Genomic DNA, 13,100 nt, shown 5'->3' with positions numbered 1-13,100 from the left:
TCCATGATTCATTGTTTGTGTATAACACCCAGTGCTCCATGCAGAACATGCCCTCTTTAATACCCATCATGGGGCTAACCCATCCTCCCAACCCCCTCCCCTCTAGAACCCTCAGTTTGTTTCTCAGAGTCCACAGTCTCTCATGGGTCGTCTCCCCCACCGATTTCCGCCCCCTTCATTTTTCCCTTCCTACTATCTTCTTTTTTTTTTTTAACATGTAATGTATTATTTGTTTCAGAGGTGTACAGGTCTGTGATTCAACAGACTTACACAATTCACAGTGCTCACCATAGCACATATCCTCCCCAATGTAGAAAATATTTGTAACATTTATCAATATATTAACAATATTCAGTGTTCACTAGTGTTTTTTTAATTTTTTTATGCTTATCTGTGATTTTGGAATTGTTACAATAATTATGTGTTGGAAAATAGTAATTATTTTTTCATTTTAAAAATTATTGCCAGTAATTTTTCTTCATGGTACTTTTTGGAGTGATGTAAGTGATTCGTGTATGGAGAGGTAGAGTTCGAAGTTTTTAATTTATGTGTTTGTTTTTTTTTTTAATCTTCTAGCTGAATTCCATGGTCTTTGTAGTAGTGGAGTAGGGATCACTGTGGATGGAAGAGGTAACTCTATTCAATTCTCACTCTTATAGTAATTATGTAACTGATAGCTTTATGATTAGAACATGAATATGAATGTATTTAGTATTTTAAAAATATATCAGTGTAAAATAAGATAAACTATCTCTTAGAATAGTGGTTATAAGATAGGTTTATTAAGTGGTATGTAGATGCACATTTTTCATAATAGATAAATATTTATCTGTTAAATATATATTGTTGAAAATGTCCCTAACAAACTACACCCATAATTTTGTGGGTACTATTGCCTAAGAAGAGACTGAAGTTGGTATTTAGGTTTAAAGAAAATGAGTCATTTTAAAGAAAAATATTAAATAATGGTGCTGACAAGATTAAAAAAAATCTTTAAGAGATACTTGATATGGATTATGTTTGGGATTTACTACCCTAAAAATAAGTTGTTAAGATCATTTATGCCTAAAAATACTGAAATGTTTCTAAATTTAACTAAGGTAGTGAAATTCATTGACATTTTCCTATTTTAAACTTAGTAATATGATTCACAAAATTCAACTATGAAACCTTGAATAGTAAATAAATATGTGTTTATAACTTTAAAGTTCTTTTACTGTATGTAAAAGTTTACTCTAAGTTCTTTTCTATATGTATAGTATATACATATAGTTTCTTTTGTGTTTTTTTTTAAACTGTGAGTTACTGTTAGTCTTCACTTTACATATATTTTCTTCTCCTTTTGTGTTTGAGAAGATTTTAGACACATTATAGATTAGTCAACGGCAGTATTGCATCTTTGTGATAAACATCAAAAACCAGAGTAAATAAACTTTTACAAGGATGTTTCTCCCAAAACTAAAAAAGCCAACATTTCTGGAGTATGTTAAGGTCTCCCAAATTCTAGCACACAATTGTTAGGATTAAAATTTGAGCATAGTGATCAAAATTTGACTTTGTGACTCTTTCTCATTCCCTCTCAATATCGTCTCCCCAGCAGAGCCAGCCTCTTGTTGGCTACTACTAGATTGCTCATATAAGTGCATCATTCCTCAAGTCTTACTGCCCATGGCTGACAGAGTAGTCCAGTTCGTGGCTTATTGTAAAATATTGTGTTCTCAAGCATCCACATTTGAACTATCCTCTCCATTAATTTCAACTTATTAATAATGAGAAACATTTATTAAATATCATATTACTTAGCTGACTGTAAAAAATGATAATAAAATAGAAATATTCTATGCCTTTGGGGACCATAAAATTATATAGGTCACCCTAGTAAATGTTTGTCTTTTAATTAGATGGTTATAATACATATCCAGTTAAGTTTTCCTTTGGATTTTGAGCCAACAGCCTATAATTTTCTTTATTAATTTTATCATAAATACAGGTGCATTACATGGGTTAGTCTTTTGAATTTCTGCCAATTCCCTTCATTTTTCTTTTAACTTACCAAGAATTGTCCTGTATCCTCAATTTTATCCTCTTATTTCTTATTTTCATTTCCTTTCCCTCTCTGAAAGACATGCAGATTGTGGGTTTGCAGAGTTAAACACTTCATATGTTGAAAGGTCTTTATTAGGCCTACGTGTATCAACAAACAATAAAATGTCTGTGAGCATTAAACTTTCAACATTTAATGCAGATATCAATGAATGTGCTTTGGATCCTGATATATGTGCCAATGGAATTTGTGAAAATTTACGTGGTAGTTACCGTTGTAATTGCAACAGTGGCTATGAACCAGATTCTTCTGGAAGAAACTGTATTGGTAAGTTGCTATATTTATACAAGAGTCTTGTGTATAGTTTAATTTCATGGATTATAAGAGAATTGAAATACAAATAAGTGACTATAAATCTGCAGATCTTACAGTTTCTCTTGTTTCCTTCTTAGTACCAAGAGATAAAAATACTGGAATCCACCCAATTCTGTTACACAGTAACAAAATTTTTAGTGGCATAACTTAGTATTTAAATCTTTCTTTTCCCAAATGAATGGATGCATACCCAATTATTGGTCTGTTGTATTTCTGCATGTATCTTAATCCTGTAATTATTCACTAAGAAATGGACTTCAGAGTTAACAGGGCAGTATGGATAATAGTAAGTTAAGAAAATAAAGTATTACAGGTTGAGAAAACTTTGACTTACAAGGAAACAACTAGTTGCTACAACTTATCCAAACATGATTACTGAGATTGGTTTTTCTTTTTGTAATTTATAAGAGAATGTTTGTAAAAATTCAAGTACATAGTTCATATATTCAGGAATTTGTGAAGAATTTAGACTTGAGTACTTGAGTCCACTTTTATAAAATGAATGTGTTTAATCCATCATATGTAATAATTGTTACATCTAACCATTGATGACTCTTACATCCAAGTCTTGATGATTATAATTAGAAAGAAATACCTTTTTTTGCACTTGTGGTACTAGCTTTTATTATTGAATATATTCATATGATCTTGAGTTGAAGACATATATACAGATAGATGCATAAAGCTGTATTAAATGTTATATACTTATAATAGATTTTGATACTCACAGGGAAAGATTATTGAAATTCATAAAAATATGTAAACCAGTTAGCTTATATTTACCAGAAGCAAAGTTGCTTCCAGCATAATTCCCAAATGCAGTTGAGCACACGGGCACCCTACTGAAAACAGGGAGATTCAGTGAGCATTTATATACTGAACACGGTTCGTGGTGCTCCTTCACTTTTTAAAGTAGGTATATGCACAATTTTTATAAGAGTTAAAACTACATTTTAAAATAAAAATGAAGCCAAATTTCAGTTTTAGTTGGCTAAAGGTTGCCGTCACAAAGTACCAAAATTTGAGTTGCTTAAAGCAACAGAAATTTCTTGTCTCACAGTTTGGGAAGCCAGAAGTCTAAAATCAAGGTGTCCCGAGGGCTGTGCTCTCTCTGATGGCTCTGGGGGAGGATCCCTCCTTCCCTCTTCCAGCCTCTGGTGTTTGCCTGCAATCCTGATGTTCCTTGGCTTGTAGATGCATCACTTTGGTCACATGACCATCTTTTCCCTCTGTATTTTCACATCATCTTCCTGCTGTGTCTCATATCATTTCCCCTTTTTTATGGACAGCAGTCATATGGGATTACAGCTTACCCTAACGATCTCATTTTAACTTAATTACTTCTAAAATGTTCCTGTTTCCCAATAATGTCACATTATGACTTCAACATAACTTTTTTTGATGGACACATTTTAACCCATAGCACGGACTAGTGGGATATTTTCTAGTGGGTAAATAAATACCCCATAGCATGGACTAGCGGGTAAATAACTGCACTTAATGCAACAGATAATCATGGGGAAGTTTATGGTAATGTTTAAAATATAAGGTTAGTTTTTAAAAATCAAGATTCAGCATTGGAGCAAAAACATAACACCCAAAGGGGAAAAAATCAGATAAAACACAAAAAATAATATATATCAGAGCTGATGGAATCAAGACAAATATTTTTCTAATCTCTGTTTTCCAAATTTTCACAACACACATTGTGCATATTGTTTGGGGTAAGGTACAATTGTTATTTGCAAGACTAAAATTGTAAGTTGAAGGAACTGCAGTTTTTATTTCTTTCTGTTATTAACTACATTTGCAAAAATGAGTGTGGATAAGAAGATAAAACTGTGTGAGCTTCTTAAACCTAAGCTGTAGATGATATTTTCTAGGCTGTTCTAGACTGCTAAAGGAATATTCAAAATAGATCATTAATTTCCCATTAATAATGAAATAGTTCTGAGATAAAATAATGGAAAAAGAGTAGTAAACACCTTTTGTTTAACTGCCATTTAATGCATTTTTATTACAATTTTATTTTTTTAAAGTGTCATTTGATTTTTTTTTTAGATTTTATTTATTCATTTGAGACACAGAGATAGAGAGAGAGAGAAAGAGAGAGAGAGAGCATGAGCAGGGGGAGAGGCAGAGGGAGAGGGAGAAGCAGGCTCCCCACTGAGCCGGGAGCCCGATGTGGGGCTCGATCCCAGGACCCTGGGATCATGACCTGAGCCGAAGGCAGATGCTTAACGACTGAGCCACCCAGGCGCCCCTTTTATTACAATTTTAATCAGAAAAAAGCTACCAGTATAGGAATGGTCCATATGAGTAAAACCAAATATATTTTGCTTAAGATCAAGGAATGTGCTTTGGGCATAAAAAGATTAAGAGTGGTGGGGGGATGGGTGAGATAGGCAAAGTGGATTAAGAAGTGCCAACTTCCAGTTATAAAATAAATAAGTCATGGAGATGAAAAGTACAGCATAGGGAATACAGGCAATATGGTCAATATTGTAAAAACTCTGTATGGCGATGGACAGATAATTCCTACACTTACCATGGTGAGCATTGCACAATGTATATAAATATTGAATCACTATGTTGTAGACCTGAAACTCTTCTAATATTGTATGTCAGCTATACTTGAACTAAAAATATATTAATTTTTTTAAAGGAGAGATGAAATCAAGGAGGGGATAAGGGAAAAAACAAATGAAAATAAAAACTGGTTGGTCACTGGGCTGTTCATTTCACTATGCGTATCCCCTATCTTCCGATGTTTGCTTTCAGACATTGATGAGTGCTTGGTCAACAGACTGCTCTGTGACAATGGCCTGTGCAGAAACACTCCTGGGAGTTACAGCTGCACGTGCCCCCCCGGGTACGTGTTCAGGACTGAGACGGAGACGTGTGAAGGTAAGAGCCACCTTCCTTGCCTTACGTGTGTGTAGTAAGTACCTGGATAGACACAGATGTTCACCAAGTACATGGATGAAACAAGATAATAAACAGAGTATTGTCTGAATATTTTTTAAATGTAATCATGTCTTTCAGCTCATCTGCCAGTTTTAGAAATAGCATGTACTGGGGCTCCTGGCTGGCTCGATAGGTAGGGCTTGTGTCTCTTGACTCGGGGTCATGAGTTTGAGCCCCGTGTTGCATGTACAGATTACTGAAATAAACAAACAAACAAATAAAAAATTCTTTTAAAGAAAGAAAGAAATAGCCTGTACCTAACCCAGTTTACAAATCTATCAGTTTTGTTCCATTCAGATAAAATCTCAACAAACACTTTGAAGTTTGCAGGGGGGGAGAAGTGAAAAGAGCCAGTGTGTTTTACTTGCTGAAATAAAATAATCAGATTTTTGTTTGTTTTCTTTTCCCCTTTTAAAAACTACAGTGACACATTCACACCGGCCTTGGGGAACCTGAATCATAATGGCAAAGTCAGCCCTGAGGCATTTTATTTACGACATGATTGATAATACCTCAGAGATTGGCCCAGAAAATATTTGGGGCCTGAGTAAAAATGGCCAACTTACATAAACTTACAGTCTAAGAAAGTTGTCCTTTCTATGTGATGATTTAAAAGTTTATCGTTTGGGTTTCTAGATCATAAATCACTGTTTAAAAACTTCCTCATTTTCTTCTAACTACATTTCTATACAGGGGACGTTATGTGGGTGACTTACACGACAAAAGGCCTCATTTCCGCTGAGATACCAGCTAAGCAAGCAGCGCATTCAATTATGTTTTTGTTTCTTGATCAAAGAACTGTGTATTTCAGAATAATCTGTTGTATGACTACTAATCATTGTTCTTTTTAAGTCTCACTGTGTGGGCCTGTGGAAATGTCTGATGACATTCTCGAATCCAGAAACTGCTGCCAGAGTCACTTAAAAAAAGAAAAAACAGATTTCATCCTTAATTATTTTGAACAGACCTTTCCTTATCTGTTAAAGTATTTCTTAGTGACTCTGTAGCCAAGAAAACAGCAACAGTAATATGATACAAAAAGATGTTAACATTCTCTCCTTGTCTTATTGTTTCATTTCAAAGCATTCTTGTGAACAGAGACAAGTTAGGACTTGAACAAGAGGCCAGAACACAGATGACTCAGCTGAAGTCAATGAAATGCAATTACAAAGTGCAATTCTAAGTTTGGATTGAATTGGAGGGGGCCATTGAAAAACAGTAATTAGCCTGGAAAAAAGAAAAAAAATAAGAAAAGAGAACCTCAGTATAAAATGCACTTTCTCTAAACTTAGTCCTGGTAACTGTCCTTTTGGAGGAGCTCCTCCCAAGAAGAGTACTCACTCCAATCCTAGTTAAAGTACTTGAAGACTCATCCTCTCCGTAATTGAGCATTTCTTTTCAAAACTTAACAGTTTTGAAGATCTTTCTGTCAGATAGAAAAGCTGTCTTTTCAGAGTAGCTCAGGCTTTGCCAATACACTCACCTAGAATGTTTCCTAGCACCCATTCCCACCCCCTCTGACACCTGTCATCCTTTAGAATTGCTCTGAGACATGTACTTGGTAAAATAAATATTCAGCCATATATCCTCCATACATTTTTCTGGAGGATGGGAGAAGGGATTTCAAGGGTTGTGGTTTTTTTCTTTATTCCTGACTTTCTGCACTTCCTTCCCACTGCCGTTTATCAGTTTTATCTATTGTGTTTTTGAGGATAACTTCTGTTAAATATCAAGAAGCACTGAAAGCAAGAGCACCCCTTAGGATACCTTCTTGGTTTACCTGGGAAGCTGATGAACTCATTTCCCTGCCACAGTCACAATACTCTTTGGTGCTATTGAGAGAAGCACATGATGGGGAAAACTAAACTGTCTTTGAATCAGTTTGGTCCAAGTTCTGTTTGTATGCTTAATTGTCAGTGATATTTATGGCATACTCCCACCATTTTAACAGGTAAAATGGAGTTCGAAGGGTACTAAGAGCTCAAATACCAAAACATAAATCAAAGGCAGGGACTCGCCTGCCCATAGGAATAATTGAAGAGTAGGAGCGAATGATGTTTATAATAGAATGTTGGATGATTACATACACATGAGGGACATTAATACCAAATCAGGCAACAGCGTTGGTTAGAATGAGTGCCCTTTATTTTTGTCCAGTGGATAATTGTTCCTGATAAACCTAAGCCTTTTCTTTAATATGAAATATATATCTGTCATTCCTAAGAAAGAAGTTCATGTTATGTAAATAAAAGAGAAATGACAGAGAACTATTTTGGCTCTAGCCTTATGACATTGGTGGAAATAAAAATGATTTATGGTGAGAAACCTAACCAAATAACTTATTTCTCACTTTCTTCCCACTGCTAAGTCATTTGCATTTTATTAAGTGGTTTAAAAAAAAAAAAAAAAAGACTTGAAGGCCATGAATCTCTTTTTCCCTTGGGTCTTCTTATTTCTGCCATTGCATTCACACAGTAAATGCGTCTTCTCTTTTTCTCTGTTCTTTCTAAACTAATTTCCAAAGACGAGGCAGGGAATTATTAGCAGATTCACTGGAGACTCTAGCTTTCTCTGTATATATTTACTACAATCACTAATTTTGCTTGTCATTTATGTTTTCAATAGGCTATTTTAAATACATAATAAATAGCAGTAATAATAAAGATCCTCTGATGTTTCAGACTGAAGTTACAAAAAATTTGTTTTACTTTTTTTTTGTTTAAGCTCTGTGAGTCTGTGAAAGTTAACATTTTTACAGCAAGCACTGTGGTTTAGATTGTGTTTCCAGTGACATAACTAGTTAAATGTAAACCAGATGTGCTTTGAAGTTTATTTCCAGGAATGTACAGTGAACTGTTTCAATTCCTGGTTCCATGACATTTGTAACATAAAAACATTGTATTTAAAGAAAAATTAAACAGTTGATATTTGTAGCTGTCATTGCATGTGTTTATACTTTTAGAGTTCATAACTGCTTAATTTAGAATAGGAATTTAGAAATACATGATACTGACATTTTGCTTTTTGGAGAGCTTCTTACAAATGAAATTAATAGGTGAGTTATATATAATTTGTCCTCAGATTAGTTATCTCCTCCTTTTTTTTTTTTTTTGGCTATCTGATTCCCTTTTTACATTGTGTTTTTACTAAAAGAATTTCAGTACTCTGGAATAGATCTTTTATTTCCAAATCTGTGCTGTATTTATAAAACCTGCTCTTGTATTTTTCCTTTAGGAGGATTTCTTGATACAAAAAACCTGAAGAAAAAAGATGCATTCATGTTTCCTCAATTTCTACTTCAAGAATTAAATTAGTACCTGTGTACTACTTTAGTAATTTTGAAGTAGCAAAGTACATACCTGTTTTCCATATTGATTTTTAAATTTGCATTTCAAGTCCACAGACTTGCAAATCAGTAGTAAGCCCTGCCTTTTCAAGACCAGTTTGGTTTATATTTTACTTGAGATGTTCAGGAGTAAGCACTGCAGCCTTTTAGTTATTTTCATGTTTTCCTCAATATAATATTTGATATTTAATTCAAAGAGGTGTTCAGAAAAAAGTGCTGTGGTGAGCTCAGAAACCTTGTGTTCAGCAGCAACAAAAAATGTCTTGAGGTATGCTGACCTGTTTCATCACATAGTTAACCAAGTACAAAGAGAAATCTGTGCGTCCCTTCTTTAAATTGAATGGTCGAATTTATACTGAGAGTCAGTTTTGGATACTTGTTCTATTACTTGGACTAAGCCTGTATTTATTTTTAATTAACTCCTGTTAAACTAATTCTCTTGGCTTGAGATTTGCTTTAGTTACCGCCTGAGAACATGGGCGTGCTCTGGTTACTTCTGACCCTCAGTAGCAATTGTTTAGATTATGTGGTCTAATTTGATTAAGAACTCAAAGCAGATTAATGATAGTAAAGGTCTGTTTTAAGCATCTGAAAGTTTTTCCTCTTTTTCTATTTTACCAAAATCAATTGTGCTTTAACAGACTCTACACCATGCATCTAAATGTGAACAGGCTGAGGAGAGAGGCAGGTAGAGGGGCCTGGAAGAGAATGCTCTACTCAGTATTAAAGCTTCATCCCTGATTTCCTGACTTGTACCCAGGAGTTTGGAATGAAAGCCAGCATTGTGATATATTGTCTCTAATACAGGCTTCATGTTTCTTCTAAAACCTCCCAGAGCCACAGATGACAGAATCAGTCAACATTTGTTTGTGCACAGCATATTGTACCCGGGAATATATATGTTGCTTTCCATGTATTCAGAATTCAGATTTCCCACAGGGCAATTATATCTTATTGTGGGGGAAATCAATCCAATTTCTGTAAAGTGGTAGTGAAATAGTGACGAGTAACACACTAACCCCTTTCGCAATATTGGGCTGATTCCTACAGTCCTCCTGAGCCCCTAGCCATGTCTGTGTATCCACGCTGTAAACTTCAACGTCTCCATTCCCCATTCACTTTGTGCCTCATAGATCCATATTAAAATTGCAAGAGCCAAGTTTACCAGACATTCTGGCATAGCATGGCTTGTTGGAATAATATTTTCCAGAACACATGGCAGTTCTAACAGAATCTTTTCCTTGTGGATTGTAGACATAAATGAATGTGAAAGCAACCCATGTGTCAATGGGGCCTGCAGGAACAACCTTGGATCTTTCAATTGTGAATGTTCTCCTGGCAGCAAACTCAGCTCAACAGGATTGATCTGTATTGGTAAGATGCATGCATGGCACTGGTGTTTGAGTTTCACTGCCAACCTAAGCGGAGACTGCAGGCCTTACCGTGGATGAGAACAGAACATGATCACAGGAAGCTAGTAATTAGGAGTTGCTTTAATTGTTTACTCTCATTATCGAGATAGGAGTAAAACATGATAGCATAAACAGGCAGGCTCTTGAATGTTGTTAGCTTCTAAGAAGCGTTCCTTTCATATGAGTAGACAGATTATGCTGTAATTTACAAGGATTTGCACGCCACACACATACTTATGTTTGCTACCCTGGGAATGCCTTAGGTACCGATACAATCAGATCCCTGCTGCATACTTTTTATGACAAGCTTCAAAGCAAAAATGTGATAGAGTTTGGACTCGTTAACAGCACAAGAATTTGAGGATTTTAAACTTTAAACGAGTAGAAGGAGTTTATTATTTTTTCATTTCACCCATCAGTCATAAATGTATAGGCCCAAGGAAGAAAAGAGAACTATTTTCTTGCTTTCGGAAAGATTCTAAAACTTCCGGACTGACATCTCTTTATACGTCTGAAAACGTTTAAGTTCAGGTTGTGATAATAATGGTAGGACATGTATAAGATGGTCTGATCTATTGCTGTAAGAAGCGATTCAGTACATGCAAGGAGAAGACCTGGACCACTCATTTTGTCCTGCCTCTCGTGTCTGTGGCCCCATTGGCCAGGATCAGGACAGTTCATGTTTGCTCAAGACAACTGTGTTCTCGGTATAACATCTGATGCTAACAGTGTTTAGCTGGATGGTAGAGGACCTGTTTGTTACATGAAGGGAAATGACCAGGTAAAACTTATCAGTGAAAACCTGCCCTTTGAAAATCCCAGCTCCTCATCTCTCAGTGAGGTGCAGCTGGTGAAATTTGAGCCTTGCTCAGCTCTCCATATTAGGAAATACACTGCCATCTGCCTGGGGCATTACTTTTTTTCTTATAGAATTCCACTGGGGGAAGGGCAGAGGTTGGATCAGGTGAGGCAAAAATATTTTTGCTAGGCCGCAATTGCCAAATGAGATAGAGTCATTTTATTGTGCAAAGGAAATGAACTCAGCATTAATTAATGTCAATTAATTGTCAATGTCAATTAATTAATGTCTCAGAAAATTAAACCTATATGCCACTTGGGCATCAGAGGTATCTTAGTTTTTGCTTCATCCTAAAGACTTTTATTATTTTGGTCTTTTATCTTGTATTTATTAATGGAAAAAGAACAGAGACTTTTTACTACCAGGTCATTATGTTGGGCAACTAAACACCACCGTATTTTTCTCAGCAGTGTGTTACGAGTTTTTATTGGTTGTGATCAAATTTGAATATCCCAGCCTAGAGCTGCTCAGAAAGAAATTTACTTAATATTTTAAAATTTTAGACATTCTGGGGCACCTGGGTGGCTCAGTCATTAAGCGTCTGCCTTCAGCTCAGGTCATGATCCCAGGGTCCTGGGATCGAGCCCCGCATCAGGCTGTCTGCTCAGTGGGAAGCCTGCTTCTCCCTCTCCCACTCCCCCTGCTTGTGCTCCCTCTCTCACTATCTCTCTCTCTGTCAAATAAATAAAATCTTTAAAAAAAAATTTTAGACATCATTTTATCTTTTTTTCACTGGAAACAGAATTCTAACTTTAAAGAAGAAATAGATCGTGAAACATACACAGGAAAAACTACAAAATTTTTTAATAGGACTGAGAGTGGCTCTAATTGGTGATCAGCCTGCAAACTGCTCTTTCCTAGGAGCCAAGTGTCTGTATTAAGAACTGAATAAAAATTCCCCAGTGTGATTAAAATTAGAGCATATAGGAACTAGATAGACACTTAGAATGTTTAGAGATTTAGAATATATTGTGTAAACTCCCTAAATATAAATTAATCTTAAACTGTTCTATAAATGGCTCACAAAGACTATTGTATTTTGGTTGAAAATTATTAAATATAATAGAACAATACCTTTGATTAATCTTTCCTGCATAACATTGCTCAACATCCAATGGCTCCCTGTAATCCAAACCAATTTCCCTCATCTTTGTCTTGGGTCTGCATGCTGTCCTCAGATTCCATGGACATGACAAGGACAGTAGCCTCCATGGTGTCAATACAGTGGTCCTTCCTTCTTTCTTACCTTCACTGTTAGCAGTGCTTTTCGCTCACCCCTTCTCAAGAAGTTTTCCATTTCTGGTCTTATTTTTTCACTTTTCTGGCCCCTTTTTCTCAGTTTCCTTTGTTATGTCTTCCATATCCTCCTGCCTTCCAGCTTGAGGTGTCTCCCTGGTCAGCCCTGAACCTCTTGGCTTCTCTGTCTACACTCATGCTTAGATGGCCTCTCCATTGACCCTCAAATGTATCTGTCATTCCTAAACATCCCCACTGATTCCAGACTTGTATTTCCAACTGTCTGCACACTATCTCCACTTGGATGTCCAATGGATACTTCAAATTTAGCATGGCCAAAACACAGTTGCTATCTTTTGGCTTGAACCTGTGTCTCCCAGAATTGTTTCTGTTTGGCAAATGGAAATTCCATTTTTCCAATCAGCAGCCCCCAAATCCTTGGAGTTATCTTTGATGTCTTTCTTTCAAACACCACATTGAATCCATGAGCAATTTCTGTTGATTGTACTTGACATTTATGCATATTCCAGTCGCTTCTCACCACCACTGCCCCCCAATCCAAGCCTCCAATGTTTCTTTTCTTGATTATTACTGTAGCCTCTGTCTTATCTTTGTTTTCTCGCTATTTGCCACCCTATAGCCTTCACTCAGAGGTCACACTGTGAGAACTTCTCTGACTACCCTAGATAAGAACAGTCTTTTTCCAATCAAGACTGCTTAGCCTGCTTTATTTTTTTCAGAGTTCTTAACCAGCCCCTGACCACACAGCTATATAACTACATCTGGTGTATGTGTGTCTGTACACACACAGAAAACCAATCAGAGCGAGAGAGATGAATATGTGTATATGTGCATTTTGCG

The 13,100-nt window shown here is 35.9% G+C and overlaps 1 protein-coding gene across 1 annotated transcript in view; it reads left to right on the top strand.

The window, feature by feature from the left end:
- Positions 1-13,100, top strand: part of FBN2 (fibrillin 2) — a 261,369-nt gene that overhangs the window by 154,808 nt on the left and 93,461 nt on the right. Inside the window, exons 17-20 of the mRNA XM_035014042.1 lie at positions 577-630; positions 2,246-2,371; positions 5,201-5,326; positions 9,987-10,106. Coding sequence (XP_034869933.1) covers positions 577-630; positions 2,246-2,371; positions 5,201-5,326; positions 9,987-10,106 — 426 coding nt within the window. The remainder of the gene's footprint in view (positions 1-576; positions 631-2,245; positions 2,372-5,200; positions 5,327-9,986; positions 10,107-13,100) is intronic.

The sequence above is a fragment of the Mirounga leonina genome, unplaced genomic scaffold (assembly GCF_011800145.1).
Source record: "Mirounga leonina isolate KUSES-001 unplaced genomic scaffold, KU_Mleo_1.0 Mir_168, whole genome shotgun sequence".
Taxonomy (NCBI): Eukaryota; Metazoa; Chordata; class Mammalia; order Carnivora; family Phocidae; genus Mirounga; species Mirounga leonina.
The sequence above is the reverse complement of the archived record's forward strand: the minus strand, read 5'-3'. Positions and strand labels throughout refer to the sequence as shown.